The sequence below is a fragment of the Amblyomma americanum genome, chromosome 6, assembly GCF_052857255.1.
Source record: "Amblyomma americanum isolate KBUSLIRL-KWMA chromosome 6, ASM5285725v1, whole genome shotgun sequence".
NCBI lineage: Eukaryota > Metazoa > Arthropoda > Arachnida > Ixodida > Ixodidae > Amblyomma > Amblyomma americanum.
Window position 1 is genome coordinate 170167838 of NC_135502.1, and position 25862 is coordinate 170193699.

The window sequence follows — 25862 nt, forward strand, 5'->3', positions numbered from 1 at the left end:
TTACCAACCATAGTCGGATACAACTTAAGTCTGCATTAAAGCTCGGCCCACATTTAGGACCGGCGCACAGAATTCCTCCACGACAAAAAAAAAAAGTCCGCTGTCAAAAGTTTTCTTGTCACCTAGAAAAGAAGCTAATCACGAGGAAAAGTTTATAAGGTCTAGAATTTTGATACCTGACTTGTTTAGTAAAGTCAAACATTAAAAAGCTTGTTTCATTTACTTTTGTGACTGGCTAGCGGAGTAATATATTACGCCACGGATCTTGGCCCAGTGTTAACAACTGCTGTTTTGTTAGGTTGTATCCTACTATAGCCGGCAGCCACATAGTGAATGAAAGCAAGCCTCTCGAGACAGGCTCAAAAAAGCTCACGACGGTGGGCACATTATGCGCGTTGTGGACAATTCTATATGCCCAGCACTGCGGGAACTTAGCAGAGTTGATTATTGACGAGTTGGTCGATCGTCCATGACCAGAGCACATGCGCGCAGGTGCAACGAAATGGTGTCCCAATAAAGCCTTAGTTGCGCTGTTCCTTGGCCACGTTCCACGTGCGCACGTGCTTTCGGCATACGTGGCCAACTGCGTGCTTCCTCTGATGCGATCAGCACCATCGTTTCTGAAGGGGCGTCCGTCCCCACAGGCCGGCCCAAAAATAGACATCCGCTTGCGGAGACGTTCATCGCAGCGCTAGGACCGGAGCCTATGCAGTCTTCCAAACCGGTGCCTCTGCAGTGGCCGGTGGCCCGCAACTGCAGTAATTAATACTTGAGACAGTAGCGAACTTGGCAGCAGCTACTTCTGCACAGTCGCAGAGGCCGACTTTGTCATACATGCTCTTTTACCTCGTGCTAGGAAAAAAGAAAATGAGTAATTCCATAGTCCCTCCTTCACTTGAGAAGTGCGCGCGAATTACGGAGCCAACGAAAGCGATTGTAATGCCACCGCTGATTCGGAGTACCCGGGTTCGAACACGACTGCGGCGGCCGCGTTTCGATGGGGGCGAAACGCTAAGGCGCCCGCGTGCTGTGCGATGTCAGTGCACGTTAAAGATCACCAGGTGGTCGAAATTATTCCGGAGCCCTGCACTACGGCACCTCTTTCTTCCTTTCTGCTTTCACTCCCTCCTTTATCGCTTCCCTTACGGCGCGGTTCAGGTGTCCGCCGATATGTGAGACAGATAATGCACCAGTTCCTTTCCCCAAAAACCAACTTTCAGTTTTCTGAAAAGAAGAAGGGCCAAACTAAATTTCGCGTCCGTTCCAAATATACGCAGTCTCCTCTTGCTCCCCGCTGAGACGCGCCGAGCTCTTGCGTGGCTGCAGGTGGCGTCATCCCTGCGCCTGCCAGCGGCTTCGCCGTCGGATCGCCCTCGAGCGAGGTGGCGTCATTAAAGGGACGATGAGCACACACTCATGTTGGCCGACAGGCTGCCGAGCTCTAATGACATTTTCGCCCAAGAAGGAGCTTCAATAGACTGGAAAATGCTGAGACAAACAGAAGCGCAGGCGTAGCCGGTCATGTTCACAAGCAGACTGTGGCGAAGCGGAGACAGTTTGTTTTGTTTTCTGGCGCTTGGAACAAAGAGGCCAGGCCACACCGCCATTCATTACCAGGCAATGATGGCCGAGTGTCTTGACCTCACTGCTGTGATTTTGGTGGCAGGAAAGAATATGCCAGAATTTGAAATCACATTTTCCCAGCAGCAATTGCGTATTGCGCTGCAAAGAAACATCGGCGTGTAGGCTCCAAACAAACGTGTTATGCCCTTTCAGAGCACCGCGCAGCCTGTTGGCCCCGCATGTTGACCGCTTTTGAAGCGTCGCTGCAGGGAACCCCGTGCTGTCTTCGCTCAGGAGTCGCCTGAATTATTCACGCCCGAAAGGCGCCCCCGCTTTTGTTTCTTTCTCGTTTTCCCTCTTCCAGCGTTTCTTTCTTTTTTTCGCCCCTCTGGCGGGGCCGACGACGATGCACAAGCGGGGCTTTAATACGCGCCAACCCTTTCGCTTCCCGCGGTCCGCACCCGTTGCCATGGAAACGTTTCCACGGGATTTGCTTTTCGTCCGGCCGGCGCGTGTCGCTCCTTTTTTTTTTTTTTTTGTCCGCGGAAACATTATGGCGCTTTGGAAGAGCGCGCGCTCTGCCCCGTAGATATGGCAGCCTATGCGCCGCTGTTGCTGCTACTCCGCCGGGAGCCGTTTGGGGGCGCCCCTGTCTGAGGCATTAGCAGGGAGCGGCGCTGGCGAGGTGCGCGCCCCTTCTTGACCGACGGGGAACGCGTCCCTTCGTCTTCAGGACGCTCCGGTGTGGCGGTAGTCTTTTGTCTGTCCCACAGAAAGCACTACAAGGCCAATCGGCAAAAAAAAAAAAAGAATGCGTCGTCGGTCACATAACGCACTGGATGCGTAGTGACGTCGCCAGACCTGAAGTGACAACTATAAGTTCCGATGTATCTTCATTGCGTCCATGTCACCGTCTCTAGACGCATATAACCACCGGCCTGATGAACCGAGAAGGTGTCTGGTTGTGTGTGGACATCAAAGGGTTCTAATGCTGTCGCATTGCGACCACACTGTAATTAGCTGTCTCTGTGAATATTTCTCTAACGGCTGACTTTAAGGTAATCTTTGTCCACTGGCTACCGCCGTTGGTGGGGCCTGATGGCGCAGCCCGCTCTGGTGGTAGGACCGGCTTGGGTGCACAAGTTATCCTAGTTTCCCGTCTGGGTCTTGGATGCATGGATGGTGCTGTTTTGAGACTCCTTATTTCTCATAGAAGGTGACAGGGAAGTGGGATTTGGAAGCAGAGGGAATATGGGAGTGGTACAAGTAAGGGGGTCGGACATATGAAACGGGAACGAATACTTATTCAGAGAAATGAAAAACAGACAAGTAGAGCTGTGATGGAGGGTGAAATTCAGCGATACATGCTATGGTTGGTCTTTTATTATTATGTACAGGCTGCCTGATCGGTATTTGTAAATATTTTTTTGAATTATAGATTCTACTGCTTTGTATGTTGCCTTATCTTTTATCGTTTCTCTTTTATGGGCTAACACATCTGGGAATTTATATGTGAGAGCTTTCCTTTCTTTTTTCGGGCGTGAACCGTTCGTTAAGTAATGATCAACGTTTCCTGCTTGAATGCCACATTCGCTTGTTCCGTGGTCTGCTTTGAGGAATTAATAAAAGTAAAAAGAACAGCGGCCATGCCCCTGGCAAGTATAGAAGTTAGTGGGAAAATGGGGCCGAAGGCGCCGGCTCCATTGGTGTGCGTTTGTATCTGCACTTTCTTTGTGCCATTCGATTGCTCATTTAGGATGCACCTGTATATGTATTGTCTTTTGTAAACGCTTTAGTGGCGAGAATCTTTATCACACTTCCCGTCGTGGTTGCTTCCTTAGCTGCTTCGTCGGCTAATTCGTTATATTTTAGTCTCATGTGCGCTTTTACATATAAAAACGTTGGAGCAATCCTATACTACGCTTATGAGCTGACGCGATAGCGTACGCCGTTTGATGCGTCATCTGATGTTGATCCGACTGTTTAGAATTTTTTTTCAGATGATTACTTTATTAGGAAGACGAGATACGCCAATAATTAGCATCAGCAAACACTGGCTTTCCATTTTGGGCAGTTCGTCACCCTTAAACGCATTTTTAAATTCATTCAATCCTTCCAACTAGTTATTTGATCAATTACACGCTCAAAACTTTCTTCATTAGCATCATCAAGCATTGGCTTTTCATTCTGAGCATTTTGACACATTTGAACCCCGTTTTTCCATTCTTTTTTTCATCTTCTCATTTCTTGAAACTAATCAATTATTTACGATATTTCATTAACTCACCATCGCCTATCACACGCCAATCAATCATCAATCACTAGAAGCGCAAATTACCACGATACGATTTTTGTTACTATCCGACAGAAGGTGCCGACTAGTACTGCTACGCCGAAGGCTTTTCTACCGAACCAGCTGTATACGCTATCGCGTAGAACGTTTCACCATATGTATTTTCAATGCTTGTAGACTTGATTTTAATGGCATTTATGAAAGGGTTTATGTTTTGTGGGGTTAAGTACTTCTTTACGGCATGAGAGATCATCAGTTAATATGCAGCCATGGTTGAATGTATTTTTGTTGTTTTAATGCATTCAATTGCCTTAATTATTGCGGTAGCTTCTGCTTTGCAGTTCTAGATATTACATGAAAGTTTAAATATTTCTGTATGATTTTCTCCCATGTTCGTTAAAACGACCAATGCATCACCGCATCCAGACTCAGTTTTTGAGCTATCGGTATATGTATATGAGTCTGCTTCAAACTGTTCAGAAGATTTGCATTAAATGGTTATCCTGTGGGCTGGGTGAATCTGCTTAATATCCGCCTTGCAGGCTGTCCTTGCTGGATTGAAATTTCTATCGTTATGTGTGAATGTGGTGGTGCTATGCACAATACTATAATGTGTGTTTTCTTTTCAATGGTTGAGCTAATTGGTGGGGCATTGGCTAGAGTAGGTATTTCAAATTAGGGGTACCTCTAAATGTCTTAGTGGGCTCCAGCAATGGCATACTGATGAAAGCTGTCGCTGTACGAAAGGGTTAGGGTTAGCACAACATGAAGGAAGACGCACGGCACTTGGAAGCGAATACGTTGAATTGCAATGGATGCGACTGACTTCATAACGCCCAGCACTTAGGAAGCTACAAAAAACCAAACATAGCGCACACAAAGCAGCGAACGTATTTGATTGCTGACATGCACTTGTTACCTACTGTGTGTGTGTGTGTGTGTGTGTGTGTGTGTGTGTGTGTGTGTGTGTGTGTGTGTGTGTGTGTGTGTGTGTGTGTGTGTGTGTGTGTGTGTGTGTGTGTGTGTGTGTGTGTGTGTGTGTGTGTGTGTGTGTGTGTGTGTGTGTGTGTGTGTGTGTGTGTGTGTGTGTGTGTGTGTGTGTGTGTGTGTGTGTGTGTGTGTGTGTGTGTGTGTGTGTGTGTGTGTGTGTGTGTGTGTGTGTGTGTGTGTGTGGTGTGTGTGTGTGTGTGTGTGTGTGTGTGTGTGTGTGTGTGTGTGTGTGTGTGTGTGTGTGTGTGTGTGGTGTGTGTGTGTGTGTGTGTGTGTGTGTGTGTGTGTGTGTGTGTGTGTGTGTGTGTGTGTGTGTGTGTGTGTGTGTGTGTGTGTGTGTGTGTGTGTGTGTGTGTGTGTGTGTGTGTTGTGTGTGTGTGTGTGTGTGTGTGTGTGTGTGTGTGTGTGTGTGTGTGTGTGTGTGTGTGTGTGTGTGTGTGTGTGTGTGTGTGTTGTTGTTGTTGTTGTTGTTGTTGTTGTTGTTGTTGTTGTTGTTGTTGTTGTTGTTGTTGTTGTTGTTGTTGTTGTTGTTGTTGTTGTTGTTGTTGTTGTTTTCTGAAGCGCTAGGCTTTGCACCCTGAGGAGATGCGGATAGTCTGCGCAGATTGGCGACGAACGTCGAGTACCATACGCTGGTGTATCCGTGCCCTGACCTATTTGAGCCACCTCGCCATTTTTAAGCTCAGTGACGAAATGGAACTTTCCTGCACAGCAGGTTTCAGTGGTTCTATGATTTTTTTTTACATCACGTAAATGGACTGCATGTTGATTAGAAAACAACGCTAAGCGATGAAGTGAAATAAGACGCGCCACGTCAGTGATGACTGATGAATGTTTAGTTTTGCATGGCACAAGTATTAAATAGTGCAGCCGTGAAGCGCTTTTTTTCAGAGGCTACAAGCAAATGGCTCGAGGGCCACTTACATGGGATGGTTCCTGGGCTGCTGTTGGGCGCTTTTCTTCTTGGCAGGCTTATTACAAAAGTAAAATAAAACGAAAGGAAAAGATGTTGCCGGCCGCGGCAACGGCTGTCTAACACTTTAAACACCCGAGCTTCGGCCGGCGGAAATAAAAGAAAGATTGAGAGGATAGTGAGGTGAACTGCAGAGGAGAGCGACAGCCAGAAAGCAGTGGGGCGGGGGGGGGGGGGGGTGGGGGGGGGACTATTTGCACTATTTACAAGTGTGCAAAGAAGTCAGCAAACTTGCGTCTATTATGCATAGTCCGAACGAGTACTCCGCGTATATGAACAAATAAGCGCACTAATGAATCGTGCGCGGCGCAGGCAACGTTGCGTTATCCTCGATCGGGGTTCCCTTCCCTGCAAGCAGTAGCAGCTCGAGGAGGGCGATGCGTGCACACAGGCTCGCCACTGTTGTGTGTTGCCCGGGGAGGTTCCGCGCACCCTGTACGGGAACCCCGAGACGCGGCTGGGCGATGCGGGCACGGAGCTGCAAAGTCCCAGCACGCTTCTTCTTTCGTGTTCGCTTCCGTTTACGCGGCAAGGGCATTTCTCTCGACAAGCGCAGACTGCAGCGCACTGTCCAGCGGCGCTGTCTCCATTCAGACGCCCTTGGATGTCCGCGCGTCACTGAACCACTTTAATGCTAAATGCGACCACGACGCGAGGCAGAGGCGTGTCTGGGCTTGTATTTCGCGAACAGTAATTTGTTTATTTCTTACAGCACCTCACATTGCAGATCCATTTGACATTTGCCCTGCAGCGAACGTGGCTGGGCTGATGCCGGCCATCGGCAGTGTTGTAATTTCTGGCCACGCACTCCGGGCAGTGGCAAAGCAGCATTCCGAGAGTGATCGAGACTTCCGAGAGAAATAAATAAAATTCGAGCAACGTAAGCGCCGATCGAGAGCTCCGCAGGAACGAAATATATCAACGATGTGGGTTGAGAGATTAATCGCCCTGAGCGGAACCAAACATTTTAAAACGAAACTGTACGTATATCCACCGAAAAGCAGCATTCCAAGTGTGAAAGTTGGAGGGAATGCAAAACTTTGGCAATTAGGGGACAGTGGGGTGATCGATGGCTTCTTGCGAGGAACACTGGTTATCGGTCTAATAAAAGCGCCGGCGCACAGTGAGCGTGGCCGCGCAGCGAAGCAAAGAACAAGAGTCGCCACTGTTTACCAAGCAGGGCGCTGGCTGAGCTCTGATGCGGGAGAACCGATTGGAAGTTCCGCGAAACCATCCATCACCGCGGTGAACATTAATTAAAGCGCGCGCGCGCTTTTGACGAGAGCTTGTTGCGTTTCACAGGGCGACGCGTGTTATCGCGCATCCTACTCATCAACGCCCTCCCTTTCCGCTCTCTGTCTCCCATCCAGGCGTCGTCATTGGCAAAGGTCCGTTCCTGCCTACTAAGTGCGCGAATGATTTCTAGAACAATGCGAGGTCCAATATTTTTTCCCAGTGCGCTCATAAAAGGCAGTCAGCCCCATTTCCTCGTCTTCGCCGAACATTCCACTTTTGATAAACACCTGGCGCAATCAGACCAGCGCAACGTATGCCACTCACTTTCCTCCACGTGAGTGGCACGGAGTAGCTTTCCCACCAGCTCTCAGCGCAGGTTCCAGGACAGTTTCAGAATTGGGGCCCGAAGCCCCAAGATGTTTCATGGGCATCGAGATACGCATGGGCAGAACGTAAGGCACTTGTCGCCCTTCTTCGTTCTTCGTTGCCGCTACTCACGTTCTCGCCAAGCCAAAGGGAAGCGAAGCGTTTGCTCTGTCTGAAGAAGCGTGCCGCAGCACAAACTTTTTGTGATAAAGTTAGCCAACATTTAAGATTGCTTCCGCATTAGCACAGGCTCAGCGAGTACATGTACGCCTCGTTTCGTCGCCACACTCTGAGCAGAAAGGCTGTCCTTTGGTTATTACGCTATAGGGTATATACTGTCATACTCATGTTTACAATGCACGGAGACGAGACGTCAGAGAGCGGTGCAGGTTCAAACAGGCTTACGATTTTGGCACAAAAAGCGCTCACAAAGAATTAGCATTTCGCTAACACACTGCTTTTATTGTTTACTTAGCAGTTTTTATTTATGCGCACTCAATTAAAACGAAAAAATAATCACATTCATGAAGGCAATGATTGCGTTCCACGTGGAAAGCAATAAAAAAAAGATCAAAACCATTAGTTGTATATTGCCTGTTTCCATTTATTATGCGCTAATTTAGTGCTGATGAAAAGTACACCAATACACGAATAAAAAAATGTTCATATTTTATATTTCTACCTTGTGGGATTTCTCTTCTTAGTCCTAATGGCACTGCTGTCAACAACCCCAGGCCTCGCACCGCTGCCAAGAGGCAACACTTGCTTTCAAGCGCCCGGTCCATGCAACCGTATCGTTGAGGCCCGTCGTTTCCTTGGGGCCCCGAAGCGTTGGGCTCTCATATTCTAAAATTCGCTAATATTTTCTCCCGCCTACAGGCGCCGAAAGAGAGCAGAACCAAGGGCTTTACGCCGTTCGCCCTTGTTTCTGCTTCTTCCCCGGGCATATCCCAGTTCCTTTTGGACATACATATGTATACGTTTCCCGTAAGCCCACTGGTCCAAGAGCAGGACAGGCAGAAGTCCGCTGCGGAGTTGTGCGCTCGAGTTATTCAACAACTGGACCAATGATGAGTCTAAAAATAACTGGTCATCTGCGCCTACTGTACGACCAAGACCCTCAATATTCTTTGCTTATTTTCTATGGTTAAAAATACCACCACAACCTTTGTTGGTGACTAGGTCTGGGCACGCATATGCAGAACACAAATAGAAAACAAAAGTAGAAACGAGGCTGACAGCCACAACTGTCATTCTCACAAGTTTGGAGAGGGTTGACGTCAAGCAAAATCGAGTTAACTCGCATCTTCAGTTCATCAGTTTTTCACTCTATCGAATCTTCAGTTTCAGAGAGGCAGTAACACCGTTTAGAACGACTTCGTAGTCAAGCTATCCGATTCGACGAAGGATGTTGTTTGGCGCGATGAGCCCAACGTTATCATTTTCAGTTGTTCAAATGTTATCGTCGCGTATTATAACCTGTTCTCATTCTAATACATTCTCATTCTATTCCCTTTCCTTAAATTGTCCAACGGGAAAGGCGTCGCGCCGAACATGCGGTGGCGTTCCGCGGACCCCCTTGGCAACACGCTGCAACACGCAGTCGCGTCCCAATCTTAAAGACGAAGTTTAAGCGTCCTCCAAAGTGGAAGCAGTTGCTCGCAGCCAGACGCCTCCTGAACGCCGATCTGGACGCCTAAAAACTCTTTGTAGTCTTTAATCAACATCTTCACCACACATCAGCAACACAAGCAGCAAAACTGCGGGGAAGGCTTTCGCCTCCCTTACAAAAATGTTCTATAGACAGTCTACAGACTTCTTATAGACTCTATTGCTTTCCTATAGATATTTATTTTTGCTTGTTCATAGTCTACAGACTGTCTGTCTATAGACTTTATAGACAAGTCCATTAACAGTCCATAGACTGTCTAAAGAAATTTTTCTTGTCTAAAGAAAAAATTCAGGGGAGGCAGTTTTCTGACCTAAAGTGCGGTGAACTCACCGCACTTTAGGTCAACAAAGTGCCCCCCTGAATTTTTTCTTCAGTAAACACCACCGAGAAGAAAACAGTGCGACTGGTGCTAACACGTCGGCGTGTATGTGTATATATATATATATATATATATATATATATATATATATATATATATATATATATATATATATATATATATATATATATATATATATATATATATATATATATATATATATATATATATATATACACACGTTCTCAAGGGAGGATGTGCGTGAGCCGCGCTGATCCATTGCTCGCCTTCAGAGGATGGCCAGGAGGCAATTTCGCAGCGAAGAGGGCACTCACATACCTGGTGGAAGTGGGACAGCTGCATGTAGTTGTCCGCCAGCGAGGGCGCCTTGGGGTTGCCGCTTGCACCGCGAGCATAGTTCTGCGTACACAGGGAGAGAGCGACACGCTGTGAGAGGACTTCACTTACACGGATCGTCACGCGACATGCGGCGCTGTATGAAATACACTGACTGGAGAACCTTTCCGATTTATCGTCATCAGCAGCAGCCTGACTATGCCCACTAGTATCGCTTAGATTAACCCGGTCCTGTGACAGCAACGGTTACCTCATCCCTCGAAACTTCTTAACCTCATCCGTCAACCAATATTCTGCGGCCCAGTGCTAGGCTTCTCTTATGGCATCCTCGATCACGCTCACCGGTGCGCACCGGGGCGCCTTGGTGCGCACCTTGTATCCACTGCACCGGTGCACACCCGCGTCCTCGATCACCGGAAGCGCACCCTGCCAGGTCAGCTTTCCGTTGCCCCGACTCGCACCCGGAAAATGGACGGTTCGCAAGGGTGCAATCCCGGCAAGCATTGCGGGACGCGTGCTGCGGAGAAGCCGCTCTGTGTTGGTCGTGTCTGCGCGCAGTCTCACGCGGTGGAGCAGAGAATACGGATGGTGGCCGCCATTGATGAACTGCTGTCAACTTCGTCTGATAGCGAGGATGAAGTCGAAAACGATGGGAGCGGAGGGCGCAGCTTGTGACCGGAGCACCTGTTTACAGTCACATGCGCGCGCCAGAAGAAAGGCGGCTTAAAAAAAAGAAAGCGCGCGCTCGGAGCGGCGGAGGGGGGAGCGCGCATCGAGGCAGCCTGAAGGCGGCGCTGCATGTACGCGGGGTGCACCTTGTCCTCGATGTTGTCCCTCGCCGGGGCGCACCCGGTGCGAGGTGATCGAGGATGCTCTTAGATAAAGTAGCCACGTCACCTGAAAGAGGACTGCGGCGAAGCGAAATTCCCCACCAGATTTAGAAGAAATAAAAAAAATCCGCCCGGGGACCACAGCCGATGACGCGTGCGCTCATCGAAGCAGGATTTGGCTGCCGTATACCAGGGAGTATACACTTGTGTAATTTCCATGTGGGATCGAAACTTGACCTTATTTCGCTTGCACGCTCCCGTGAGTCATGCTCAAATCCTCGTCTTCGAGAGCAGTACACCGCCAGGCTTCGGCGATTGTCATAAGTGCCCAACAGAGGGCGCCGCTGTTGGAGCGCTCAAGACCAATGTGTGGATACACATTGGACGTCAGTGCTCTGGAAGAACTTCCACTGGCTCCAGGCTGAAACAAATACGGCATCCTTGCCCTTCCGAGGTCGACTTGGAGCAGCCGCAGCTCTTACAGGTGTAGAGGCATGCCTGCATTCATTGCGACAGCGCCTGTCCGTTATCTGCATTTCAGGCTCGACTCGGAGATTAGCGTCGTGGATAAAGTCCAGAAGAGGGCTGACGCGTGCATGCTTTCTGGTACATGATGACTGAGAGCAACGCACACTTGCGCTGCGTGTGCTGGCACGCAGATTACGCTAGCGGGGACGCAGATAACACGGTGCGTCAACTAACCGCTTGAGGCGCACACCGAACGAGGTTGCTTAGCCATCTATGCTTACTGCTTAGAACAGCACTGCCCATGTCTCCACTGAAATATGGAGCGTTCATTTGGTGGGCGGCCTGTTTCCACGGCGAAGCAAAAGGGCACTCTGACTGCTTCCTGCAATTTCAGTCTCCTTGTACCTACTGCCTTTGGCGGAATAGTAGTTTCAGCGAACAGTAGTTACGACCAGTAGTGGCAAAGAATTTGAATTTTAACGCGATAGCGTCAAAGGCCCAGTTAACAAGAAAATCCGCCGTCGGCGTTGTCGGTGCTCAGAGAGAATCCTAGGAGGCAGGTGGGCAACGTAGGTTACGTGACCTTGTGGCATCGTCACAGCCTTCCCACCGGATAGTGAGCAAAATGCCCACCATGGCAGGTTGCAGTTAAATTTGTTTACTGATTCACTTGGGACATTCTTTCAGACACAATTGATCTTGGACAACCGGGCAAAGGGCAGACGCTCTCTACCTGGATAGGGCCTTGTCACCTATGCACTGGTCGGCAAGTGCTGCATTAAATTGTTATGGAAATGGCAATGTAAACAAATGCAAGTTTTGAACATGTGTACATTTCGGGCATGAAAGACAGAAAATACTCATGGCGTTGAATAAGACAACATGCAAGTTTTCAAGGCTTTCTTAAAGCTCCCAGGCGATGTCAATTGCTGTATGATGTCCAGAAAAGATGGGTCCGTGTTTAGAAAGCTGTGGATTAAGTTGATACCATAAACTGTCCTCACCGCGGGAAGTTTGAAGAAGCTGTTGCTCATGTTGTACCGTGCATTACTGGCCAAGCGCAAGTCAGCTGGTCGCTCGGAAGAGCAACCTGGGTCCACCGCTGGGAGCACCTGCCATCGCAGGGCAGTCGTGCATCGCTTAAACGCTGCACCGCTGCGCCAGGAAGGGTATGAGGAGTACCAGGAATCTATGAATGTAATGTAGAGATTGACCTTCTGCATATATATTGCAGTTAACCCATTACGCTATCGCGTCATCCCTTAAGGCGGACCTTAAGTGCCTCCTTCAATTTTTTTTTTCAATTCACGGACTCTAGTGTACAACGCGGTCTCACTGCCACATTTGTAGGGTGGGCTATGAGAAGAAGAAATAGGTTGCCTTACGTCTGTCTGAATTTTTTTTCAGAAAATTTTTTGACCCAGATAGGTAGCGGCACTGTCGCCAGTTGAATGCGCATTTCCCGAGGTACACTGCAGCTTACGTGAGAGAAGACTGCTGACCACTGGAACCGAATGTGTGCATTCGCAGCTCGGAAAATAAACTGTTCACACAAATAAAATATAAATAGAAAAAACAAACAAAACACACCCAAAATTAAAAGGTGGACATCACTTTTGGCAAACAGTGCCGCTTTCACCGGTGGTTCACAAGGAATTGACGTTAAAGAAATAAATGCAAGTGTCAGGTGCGTCTTTGACAGCTGCGGCCATCTGTGGTTTGAGCCTCAGCTGCGCGTGCGCAGGAGAAGCTCGCGATTTGCGTTCAACCAGAGGAGCTTGACGGGGGACTGCAAGCTTTAGCGAACACGAGTTAGAACAGGCAGCCACAGTGTGCAAACTTAACCGACGTGCTCAGAGAGGCTCTGATTGGTTCCACCCAACGGCGCCATTCAGGGAGGGAAATTACCACAGTCGTGGCCTAGTGGTGTGGGCGTCCGCCTCGGCTGCGGGAGGTGGTTGGTTCGAAACCCACCGCCGGACACCCACCGGTAAAAATGGTTACAAGCCATTCCCGGCCCGGCGCCCGGCTTCTTCAGGGGTGTTTGCTTGGAGGAGGCTCCGCAAACCCCGCTGCGCGCCTTCGGGGGCAAACCCAGTTTCGAACAACTCAACCTGCAAAGGTGGTTCGTGTTTCACTCCCCAGTGAAGAGTTCGACTCAAGACTCGTACGCTCTAACCAGCGTCAGGTTCAAACACTATGGTCCTTCGTCAAAAGCGATCCAGAGTATCACTACGGTCATGGGCTAGTCCGGCTTTTCGGGTGCCCGACGTTGTGAGAAAAAAAAAGGGCCACTAATGGGCTTCTACCGCACGAGGCCGATTTAACGTTGTTGACGGCGGCACTTATCGCTGATCCATCAGAGCAACTGTGGTCAAGACCGTTTTCCCAGGCATCTCACCCAGAAGAGCCGAGCACCAGGCCGGGGGAAATCTTGTACCCATTAAAAACCGGTGGGCACCCGGCGGCACTGGGAATCGAACCCAGCACCTCCCGAATGCGAGGCGGATGCTTTACCACAAGGTCACCGCTTCGATGAGTAGTTTTCTGTCTGCCACAAGATTCTCCCCAGCCATACACGGAGTAGGCCGGGGCCAGACCACTTCCCAAGAAGCAAGTCCCATAAGTTGGAGCAAAGCTCGACAACTGGTGGACCTCCACACCAGAGACTGCTCTTGTACCAATTTAGGTTTGGTCATCCTCGGGCCCGAAAGCCCTCCCATCGAGCGTGGCGGGCTGGTCCACTACTGCCACCTCGTTGGTCGTGTCTGGGTCCAACCCAGGAGCTTCGGATAGGCGGGGTCGCTACTCCCCGTGGTGCGCTACCGTGCTGCGCACCCCTGCCAGACGCCGAAGCGCCCTCGACTTCGGGTAATCTCTTCGTGCCGCACTCCAAGCGAGAGCCCGATTCTACGAAATTTTATTAAGCGTCTTGGCTTTGACGCCAGGCCTGGTGTACTAAGTCAGGACCTACCGCCTACGTGCCGGTAAGTGCGAGTGTGGGCTTCATCCCACACCCCTATGGTCTCACAGCAGTACTACTCACAGGCTCTCAAGGGACGCAAGCGCCAGTCCTGCCTTCGCTTCGCCCTCGGTCTCTTCGTCTACTGAGACGCCCGCAGGCCTCAGCGTTTCCCAGAGATGGCCCTGGTTGCCCGGAGGGGGACCGAGGACAGACCCAAGCAGCGCTCCCGAGTGATGGTAGGGCTCGGGTTACACAGGGACGCCCCTACCCCTGATGACTTTAGTCAGCGGGATTTCCCTGTAGCGTATTGGCTTGAGACATAGCCACAGCAGCCTATCCCTAAGCTGCCGTGGCGTATGAACTCTCTCGCTTTCGGTGAGAGGGAGAGGGTCACCACAGCCCTTGCCAGGTTCACCAATGACAGTCGCCCCCAATAGACTGGGTTACAGGAGCACGCAACTGCTCCCAGCGTTAAGCCTAGGGCCTTCATCGCCGAGGCCCGCCGCCCGCTGGGTTACAGGAGGACGCTACCCCTCCCACGGTTACCCGGCCTGGGAGCATCTCACGTACTCCATAGCCCCGGTCGCAGACTTAGACTACGTCCAGGGAGCCAAACCCTCCGGTTCGGCCACCGAGAACAGACGGCCCAGTCAATCTAGGCCATCATCAGCGAAACTGCCAATGTTCTGGTTGGGGCCGCGGATCACCACCTTCCAAAAACCGTCTGCTCCGAGGCGCCGTGCCCCCTTTAGGGAGCACGAATTAGCCCTATTTTCAGTAGGGCCGCCTCGGGTGAGAGCTCACCCATGTTATTGAGAACACAACCTCAGACAGCCTTCGGCTTGCTTTACAGGCTCACGCCAACCGAGCCCGGCTAATGAGATGGAGAACTTATGCAACACAATCTCCATCTCTCTTGGACTACTCTTAGCGTTACCCACGGCTCACCACGAGGAGGTAGTAGTCCGTCGACCGGACTACTACCCGCGAAGACCCGCGAAAACTGAGTTGATACCGATATTTTATTTGCTTGAATTTGAATTTTTTCAAAAAGCTCCCTTTCATGTGCAGCGATATAGCTGCAACTCTCTTTGAATCAGTGTGCGTAACAAAGAAGTCTCTTTAAATCACAGGCGGCATCACTGCTGCAGGGCTCCTTTTCGGAAACGTAGTTCATTCCTAGAGAAGGCAGTGTACGTGACTGTAAAGCGCTGCAAGTAATCGATTAGTAATAAATTCCATTTAATTCTATAATCCAATGATCACTTTCTGCCAGTGGGTTTTTTTTCTTTGTGCAATCGATTGCTAGCAACCAGTTACTGTCTATTCGGAAAACAAGTTCCGACCACTCTTGGAGAACCTGAGCATGGTGGCAAACACGATAGTGTTAGCGCGGAATGTTACTGTGCGATCGCTGCATGGACAGTGGTCGTGCTGCGGAATGGTTGCGCAAGCGCACTCGGACAAGCAATCCCGCTGCAGCCTCCGTCTGACTAGCCCCGTGTACCGCATTGCTTCGTGACGGTGCAGCAGAATGCCATGATTAGCGAGCTTGGGCTTTGTCGCCCTCAGAGCGCGAGTAACAACGAAGTGGACCGCTTTGTGTAACGGTAACAGCTGGCGCGCAGGGTTTTTTTTTTTACATTACAGCTCTGCCCTTGCCCCCAGCGCGCACATTGAAGGAGTCTTCAGTGTCGCTGGTGGCTTTCACGAGGAATCTGACAAAAACTTGGAAAAACGGCTGCTAGTGAAAACTAGCAGCGTATTCATTGCAACGTAGAATAGAGCAACGAAGCCGCACGGGCTCATTCAATCCGTCTATATCTGTTTCATGCTAACAAAAATAGTGTAGGAAATTAGTGTAATAGTAATTTATTACTCATTTGGAATGGCTAAATTACTTTTTGAAGGCTTTAATTGACCACTCGAATTAGCGACCTTTCATCTGTTATTTTTTGCATAAAGTTTACAATACTGCTGTGCACTGCTAAACGCATCTGTACAGTTTATTGTTACACAGACGAGCTCAACAGTGAAGAGGAAAAAGATGGCGAAAAAAAGTGGCACGGGAGCGCCCTGAAACGTATCTTCAAAGAATATCCCCAGAATTGCATATTGATGAAATGCGATGTGAATCCTGCGCTTCGTTGCAACTGCGACACAGCGCAAAGTAAGGAAACGAAGGGGGAGGGGGGTTAGACAAAGACCCCCATTTTAGCTCGGCTGCTCCAGCGAAGAATTCATGAACAAAAAAAAATAAATTTTTCTGGGAGGTACCATTACCATGCAGTTCACTCTAAGCGTAAAAAGTAAAAAAGAAGTACTTCCGAAAAAACTCCAAAAAGTTTACGAGCGCCATTTTTTCCCATATATTTTCAGATCTCACAATAGCAACCCATATATTCGCAGATCTCCCATCGGGAGGCTTGAATTATTTTGTTGTTAACGTCTTTGCTATCTTAATTTAGAAGCTTTCCTCATTGGTTTTCTATTGCAGTTTTAGCTGCTCGATGAGAGCGATGGAGACACTGAAAAAAAAAGAAAAAGACCTTGCTACATGTCAAAAAGAATAGACCCTTAACTTCAATATTTCTATACGAGTACGTTACTGTTTTGCAACAATGAATTTTTTGTCCAAGACGTGGTTATTGGACGTGGTTATTGCAATGCAATATATCGTTACTTTTTGTGAGGAGTGATTGTTGATGGGAATGTAGATATATTTCTACGAAAGTACTTAGTGATCTGATTCAGTTACTTTCCACAAGCAATTTCCTCATCCAGACCACTGACGTCTCCTCGCACGCCATGAGAAAAGGCAGCACGAGTTAAGATGCAGGCGGGCGCACAGTTTCCTGGACCCTCAATTCCTGCGGCGACACGTCTCTGAGCAACAGGTTGTTGATAATATAGGGAGCCACGATGGGGAACAACTCAGATAAGACGAATACGGGTCGACGCATTTGATTATACATTTCCCCTTTACACTGACTGACTTCCCATTGCAGCTTCGAAAATGATTTCGCCGTGGGCTTCTGGTGGGTGCAGATGGGCAGGTTTAGCGGTATATGCGTGGGAGACGCATTTTCCCCCCTGGATGTCTGGACATGCATCCACTGGTGAAAATCTGGGCCCAGAGGACACCCGGATGACGGCCTGATCCGCAGGGGGAGTCGAGGTCATTTGCCCAACAAGGAATATACTGCTCACTCAATTGGATCTCACTAAGCGTTGAGCAGGCGGCGATCAGGGGGGCGAAACTGTGGAAACAGTTACCTTCGCATGCTGTAGTCAAGTAGCCATGGTTTAATTTTTTTTCTGGGGGGTCTAATGGCGAGGCAATCCCTCCCACCTTTCCGACAAGAATATCTCAAGAAGGGGTGAACTCCTTGAAGGCAATGAATTCAAGCGATTCTTTTCGCGGGAGATGGGTTTTGCCTTGCCTTTCACTCCTGTCTTTAAGAGTTGCCTCACTCCTGCCCAGCCGGAGTAAAACTGTAAAGCGGGATGGGATAGTAATCACTCCCCTGCGGAGCGGACAAACTCCTCCTGTGGAGAGTTTCCGCGGAAATATCGGTTGGGGCTGCACGCATTTCCTCTCGTATACACGAGCTGCTGTTGGTCTGTCTGCGTGAAGCTGGAAAGCTCCTGTTGAATGAATTTGGAGAGGTCCAGATACTGCACAGGACACTAACTCACGGATCGCCACCCCATTACCCATCGTGCGCATGCGCGGTGGGGCTAGCGCAGAAGCACGCATCTGGAGTCGCCTGCGAGTCTCCCGTACTCACTGTGAAGGCGGCGAGCCCGCGGCCCACGTTGTTCGCCAGCGGAACCGTGGCTCCGGCGACGGAGCGAGAGCAGCAGCAGCCAGCAGACTAGTGTGCGGGCGCGCTGCTGACTGCCTCCCTCCCTCCTCGCCGGGGAAGAAGGGAGCGCCGCGCAAAGACAAGCAGCAGAGAAGCGCGCCTGGGTGCCGCCACAGGAGAGAAAGCCTCATTAAAATAATTTACCCGCTGGCGCCGACATTAGATTAGCATAATTGCGGGCGTGGAACGCCCCCGCACATCAAAAAGAGCGTCTTTTTGGTGCGTGCGCGGATTTGTTTGAATGGCTCGCTGCGGGGGTGGGAGCCGTTTCTTGCTCGCAGGCGCTTTTTAAAAGCAGCGCGCAGCGGCGCAACGAGCGGAGAGGGAGACGCAAAAAAACAAAAAAACAATGGCGCTGAATGCGCGCATCGTGACGGACCTCTCCGCCGACGGGGGGCAAAAGCAACAGCGCGGATCGATGCACGCGGAGAGAGGGGCCGCGACGAGCAAGAAGAGAGCGCCGGAGACGCCCCCGCACGAGCTGCAAGAAAGTGACGAGGGAGGGCGTCACTGTAGCCGCATGCACGTCTCGACAGGTTGCGCACCGGCAGGGCTACTGCTGTCACGAGGCAGAGAGAGGGCGCTCTGCTCCAAGGAATACCCTAAGGAGCTGGCGAAAAAAAGAACAGCTTCTCCCTGGCTTTTTCTGCGCTGAGGCGCCTCCCACAGTAGTCCCAAACCGGGTGTTCCTCTACCTCGCCCTTTCCTAAGGCAAAAGCCGTGTTTCTCCGGGAAATCGGTCATATGGATTTTCACAATGTGGAGCTTATTGAGCCAGTCTGTAAAGAAATTCGCTTATTTCCCGGTTAATTATTCTCTCAAGCAATCCGCTAAAATTTCCCGATGAAACGAATATTTGCTATACTTCGCTAATCGATATCTGCCTAACCTCGATGTGCTTTTTCTGCAACAATCCGGGATGGAATCGACCGCACACGCACACAGACACACACACACAAGGCAGTATATCGGAGTACGCTTGCATGCTTCAGCTGTAGCTGGCATTCCCCGCGCAAATGGCCCTATAGTTTTTCTATTGGGCCTGAAGAGGCAGACACGACAGCGCACCACAGCTCCCTCGGTGAAGTGGCTGCGCATCGCCGCAGAGTACCCGGCAGATGAATGTCAGTAAATGATACCGTATCCTCGTGTGTCCTGGTAGTGTCTTAAAAGTACGCACCCGCTCGTAGGCAACGGGTACGAACAAGGAACGTGTGCAGTGCGCATTGAGTGATTAATGAAGAACAACTGAACTGTCGCAGTAGACGTGTGCGCTTCATGGAGTCTCGAACTGAAGGGGCCGAAGTTGCTTCCGGCCGCTTCTCGTTCTTGCCGCCACGACCTGCAGCCAGCCGTCGCGGGGGTCCCCGACAGGGCACGCTCTTGTTTGTTGGAGATGCCACACATCTAGCACACACTTCGGCGGCTAAATTGCCCCGAGCGGAACTGCGCACTCATTTTGCACTGCCCGGTGTATCAACATGCACCGCAATGAAATTCAAGCAACGAAAGCAGAGACTTTGCAATCCGCGCGTCGGCCAATTCAAAGCAGATGAGAAAAAGGGAGTGACCTTGTACCGGACATGTAATGCTGCGAAGAGGTGTCCACGGTACTCTGCTGGGACAACAAAGTGGATTGCAATGTACCAGCTACGGCGCTTCCAAGCCTCAGGGCAAAGGAGCAAGCCCTGACCAGCAATGAGCTTTATCTTTTAGGAGCTGGCAACGGCTGCTCCGAGAAAATCAAGCGGTTGCTCCAGAGTTGGCCCAAGTTCCCCACTGAGTGCAGACCGTCAGCTCCGGAATTACTGACCGTGGCCCTCCCCTTAAAAAACCTGTCGCATAGCTAATGACCACGAAAATCAGCCAAGCAGTGGGTACACCTTGCCCTCGTCCATGTTCTCCGAGCGCTGCTATTTTCAGCATGATTGTAAGCAACCAACTTGCCCGGCAACACACCCTGATTCAAACTGAAGCTGCGCGAAAAACAAGGACAAGGCGCTCATGCCGTGTCTTCTCGCTCTCTTTGTCCTTGTTTTTCGCGTGGCTTCAGCATGAATCCCCGCCAAGTAGCCCATCTTTCCGTCCCTATTAACACACCTTTCTCAAGCGACAAGGGTTGAAGCAATCAGCGAGGGCATGCTTGAATGCTCGTGGCATGCCCACAGCACGCGTTCCGAGATTGCTGCTGCCCTTGTGGACGCTGAGACTCACATGGTTCAGCCAGCAGAGCACTGCGCAAATTTTGAAGCAGGTGGCTTCCAATGTTGAACTTTTCTAGGGGTTCAACAGCCCCGCATTGCGAACCAATGGCTGCAGTGACGGCAGTGAAGACCGAGGGCAGTCATCGACGTCCGCTGCGACCCTGATCTGTCACCCTCATGGTTTCCAGCAAGTTCCGCCTAGACCCACCCTGAGAGCTCCTCCGCGATCACTTGAGCGCCGCCTGCACGTGCATCATCGCCTTTGGATGGGGCGCCCTCTTCCTCACTCCGTGGATGCAGCCCGCGCTTCGGGCAACTCCTGTTGCCATCGGATAACACAACACCAAACGCCTCGAAATGCCTCTGTGTCGGTGTTTGTGGAAGGCGTTAGGCTCAGATTAAACACCCACCGACGATATTGCACCTGCTGTCGCCGACTCTGCCAGCATAGCGTGAGCGTAGACAGTTTTTCTTTCTGCTCCCAGATCGGCACGCAGCAGTGACAGTGGCCACTTACTCGTCAAGGCTGACTGCAGTGCAGCAGGAAACAGGGACAGCAAGATGGCAGGTACGATTTACGTAAGGCGGCTCTTATACTGGCCTTGAAAGATAACTCGCTAAAAAGACAACCTTAAGCGTGACTACGTAGCTGCTTAGTGTTGCAAAACACGGATCAGAGAACAAAATCCGCGTTTCTTTGGCCTTGCGTGTGAACTGGGGATAAATATCACCTGTCAGGATGGTAGCTTTATTTTCAGGTTGGCACAAAGCTGAGGAAGTGGTTATAATTATCAGCAGCAACAGCCTGACTACGCCCCCTGCAGGGCAAACCCTTCTCCCATACAAACAGTAGAAAAATGGTGTAACACATGGTTAATGTCTTTAAATGTAAGCAAAACGTCATTAATTACATTCCACCGGCGCCATTCTCACGTAGTGGCCACGTATTTTTTTTTTTTTGTTAGCACACTAATATCCTCTGTGACATCTCATATCAAGTACTTATCTTAACACAGAATCTTTCGCGGTCCTCTCACATAGCGAAAATATCTAACGAGGCTAACCGCACTCTCGGCTTTCTCAGGCGAAATCTTAAATTCTCCTCCCCTTCCGTAAAAACCTTGCTTGCAAGACCCTTATAAGGTCGAAACTAGAATATGCATGCTCAGTTCCTCATCAGACTAATCTTTCTAACTCCACTGAATCTGTCCAAAACCCCGCAGCTCGATTTATTCTGCATGACTATTCTTCCCATACTAGTGTCAAAGTCCAATGCAAATCTTCGCAGTCCAGAAACACGACGTAAAATAGCCAGGCTCGCTCTCTACCTCAAGTTCTATCATTTTCCTAATGATGACAGCGTTATATCTCCCGCTCACCACCATTCATCCCAAACTAGCCATTCCAAGACCCGCGGCCGCACGCGCGTACATCATCGCACCTTCACTCGTTTTTTCCACAAACAGCGAAAGACTGGAATGATCTGCCTGCAGAAGCGGTTCACCACTCCAGTGCGACAAATTTCAGGAGAGCCATTGAAAATTTTCTTTTGTGAAGGCGCCCACCCCTCACATGAAACCCCTGTCCAAGGGGCATTTGAGGACTAAATAAATATCTTTCCCATTAACCCTGTCCTATGCCAGATGCGGTCATCCAATCCCCGAAAACTTCATCATCATGATCCACCCACGTAACTGTCTGCCGCACCCGGCTACGGTTGCTTTCTCTTGGAAACTATTCCGTTACTCTTAAGGACCATGGGTTATATTGCCTTAGCATTGCATGCCCAGAATATGCCGATTTCTTCCTCTTGATTTCGACTAGAGATTCGTTAACCCGTGTCTGTTCCCTCACCCACTCAGCCCGCTTCCGGTGTCTTAACGCTACACCTATCATTTTTCTTTCCATGGCTCGCTGCGCTGTCCTTAACTTAAGCTGAACTCTCTTCGTTAGGCTCGACGCTTCTGCCCCGTAGGCGAATACCGGTAAGATACAGCTGTTGTATACTTTTCTCTTGAGGCATATTGGTAAGCTGCCATTCATAATCTGAGAGAACCTGACAAATGCGCTCCACCCCATTCTTATTCCTCTACTTGTTTCGCTCTCGTGATTGTGATCTGCAGTTACTACCTGCCCTAAGTAAACCCAACCCCTTTACCACTTCCAGCAGCTCGCTAACAATTTCAAACTATTGTCTCCTGCACAGAATGTTGAACATTATTTTGGTTTTCTGCATGTTACTTTTTAGACCGACAGTTATGCTCTCCCTGTCCACCTCATTGATCAATACAAGCACTGCGGTTAGTCTCGTGACTGGCTTAGCAAGGAAATGTCATCAGCGAATCGCATATCATTGAGGTATTCTCCCTTCACCCTTAACAACCTGTTCACAGTGCAGGCCACTGAGTGCCTTTTGTAAACAGGCGGTGAACAGCATTGGCTATATCGCGTCCCCCTGCCTGACACCCCTCACCCCCCTTTGAGATGTTATTGCTGTCCTTATGTATGACCATGATAGCTCTGCAGCCATTGCAGTTATTTTCAAGGATTTTTATACAGGGCTCTTCTGCACCCTGATTCGGGAATGCCTGCATAACTGCTAAGGTTTCGACTGAGTCAAACGCTTTCTCTATGTGCGGCGGCTGGTTATATTCTGCACATTTTTCTATCACCTTAGTGGTGCTGTGAACATGGACTATTGTTAAGTGTCTTTTACGAAAGCCTGCCTGATCATTTGGTTGACTAAAGTTTAAGTTTGCCTTACTCTATTAGCGATTACCTTAGTAAATACCTCATAGGCAACGGATTATATAAGCTGATCGGTGCGTAATTTTTCAAGTCTTTCACATCTCCTATCTTTTCGATTATGTTAGCGTTCATCCATGCTTCTGGTACGCACGAGGTCATAAAGCATTGCGTATACAGAGTGGCTAATTTTCTAGCACAATCTCCCCTTCGTCATTCAGCAGGTCGGCTGTTACCTGATACTCACCAGCTCCTTTCCCCTTTTGCATTACTCCTATGGATTTCGTTACTTCTCCTTTCGTTACTGACAGATTGCCCTATTGCTGTGTGATAAAGCCTATTTCATTTATGTCCTGATTAGATCGGCTAATGCATAGATTTCGTTAAAACTCTTCGGCTACTTCAACTATCTTATCCATGGTCAAATGTTTAGGGGAATCCCCCCAGGGTGGGGTAGAGTTGTAATAAGGGAGTAATCACTCAATGACATCCACCCAAGCGCAGCCATACGGCTACGAAGGAAAGCTATACCGTTGTAGCCGTATGGCCGCGCTTGGGCGGATGCCAAGGAGTAATTACTCCCTTATTATCTTATCCATGGTACTAATGACATTTCCATATTTGTCTATTAACGCATACATATGACTTTTGCCGATGCCTAGTTTAGTCTCCACCGGTTTTAGACTACCTCTTTAGAGCAACGCTCGATTATATCCATGTTAAATGTTTTTACGACAGCTACCTTGCGCTTATGTATTAACTTCGATAGCTCTGCCAGCTATATTGTGTCTGTAAGGTTTGATGCGTTCGTTCTTTGACGTTTCTTAATCAGATCTTTCGTCTCCAGAGAGAGCTTGCCAGTATCCCGACTAACAATCCCACCGCCTACTTCTACTGCGCATTCAGTAATGAAAGCTCTGAGATTATCGTTCATAGCTTGAACATTAAGGTCGTCGTCCTCAGTTAAAGCCGAATACCTGTTCTGCAACGATATCCTGAATTCCTCTACTTTTCCTCTTACCACTAACTCGTTAATGGGCTTCCGCTGCACTTGTTTCTTTCGTTCCCTCTTCAAGCCTAGTCTAATTTGAGACGCTACCATCCTGTGGTCATTTTAATGCACCTTTCCGACGACCTCCACATCCTGCACGATGCCAGGGTGGGCGCTTAATATGAAGCCTATTTTATTTTTAGTCTCAGCTTTGGGGCTCTTTCACGTCCACTTCCTGTTGCTTGCGGAAGAAAGTATTCATGATGAGTAAATTATTTATCTCTGGAAAGTCTACTAATAACTCTCCCTTGCTATTCCTAGAGCCTATGCCATTCGCCTACTGCCTCGTCTCCAGCCTGTTTCTCTCCTACGTTGGCACTGAAGTCACCCATTGTACTGATGGTGCAAACTTTTCAGCCGGCTGTTTTTCAAAACATCTACCGGCTCATAGTTAACACGTTATTCCTGAAGCCGGCAATGAAAAGGTAGTTAGTTAGATTTTATCAACTAGTTAACAGTGGATAACGAAAAAACACTGCACACTAACCCACGCGCGACTCTCAACAGCCCTAAATTGGTTTTACTGGGGCTAGGACACTGCGTGCTTTTAGAAAGCTTGGTTATGTTAGCTGGGACGCCACGGTGTATATTATACTAACACCGCCTGAGACGACCACACTATACGCAAAGAAAGGTGTCGTTTAAGCAACGAAAGGGCCATCTGCACCACTGATTATAAGAGGTACGTTGCTCGCCGTGAAGTTTATGTCTGCGGCAAAGTGCATAAGTCGCGCATACGGAACGCGTTACACCGCTCTAAGTGGCAGATGCGTAACTGCGAACACGGGAGCACGACAGCAACGTGTGGCGGCAGTCCGATGGGCGCATGGCCTTTCAGAAAATGCGGATGTGCGCAAGTTTTTAAAGTTGTCTGTTTGTACAAGAAGAGTGAAAGGAAAAAAAAAGTGCAAACAGTTTTTGCCATTTGGCGAGTAGGGGCGCAATAAATAAGCAGGCGCATTCTTTCCGTTCCAATCAGAGCAGTCGTAGATTTGAAGCAAACGAATGCGAACAGTTGAGTGTTGGTGCGCTAAGGAAGGACTCACGCCGGCTGCAGAGTTGTGCACGAGCGCCAGTTGGCGGAGCTCTTGGAGCGGCGAGCTGCGTACCGTGAACATGGGCCAGTCTCTCCAGTCGCTGCTGTTGAAAGTGCACTGGCGGTGTCGGGATCCTGCGACGGCTACTCATAGTCCTCGGTAATCGCTCCTGTGGGGTCAACTTGGGCGCCGTCTACCCTCTGCTGCCCTAGAGAACAGCGTTGGCGGGGGCCGCACGTTGGCATTACCACTGTTTCTCGATAAAGTGCATTCGAATGAAGAACACATCTAGAGGAGGCCGCTAGGCACTTTCACCAAATTGATCCAGATATATCATGCAGTTACAACACCGACCGGCGCTTTGAATTTAGCTTAGCTGCGACATAACTTCATTCCTGAAAGCAGCACGGTAGATGCCCGCTAATAGGGTTCGGAAGCACCAGCCCCAACAGTCATTTCACAGGAACCTTGCTCTGAATTCAGTGAGCTCCATGCGGCCCCTTCATGGTCGCCTGGGACAGCTACTTTGTACTGGATGCTGCCCGTACATCCTGGAGATTTTCAGTCTTTGGGCAGCACAAGAACCGACGGGGTAACAGGGCCCCGCGTATGGAGCGAAGACCTAGCGCACTTGAGCGAGCCGCGGGACGCTTCGATCCGCTCTGATGATCCACTCCGGGGCAGGCTTCGGACACTGTGCGCAGAGTACGGACACCCCGCGTAGACCGAGAATGCCAACAACTGCAGAGGCATCCTACCCTTGAAGCACGTGGCACGACGAAAACGAGCAACTCGCGGTTAAGCGCACACAGAACGCCCCGGCACCGCAGCAGACGACGGCAGTCTGCGGCAAGCGCGCTGCAGCAGCGTAGGTGGCGGCGCCGCTCGGCGTCGCGCTGAAGCCGGCCGCGGCCTTTGTTTTAA

General features: G+C 49.7%; 1 protein-coding gene across 1 annotated transcript in view; it reads right to left on the reverse strand.

Moving 5' to 3' along the window:
- Window positions 1-25862, reverse strand: part of nab (NGFI-A-binding protein homolog) — an 867324-nt gene that overhangs the window by 650712 nt on the left and 190750 nt on the right. The window contains exon 4 of the mRNA XM_077628086.1: window positions 9752-9832. Coding sequence (XP_077484212.1) covers window positions 9752-9832 — 81 coding nt within the window. The remainder of the gene's footprint in view (window positions 1-9751; window positions 9833-25862) is intronic.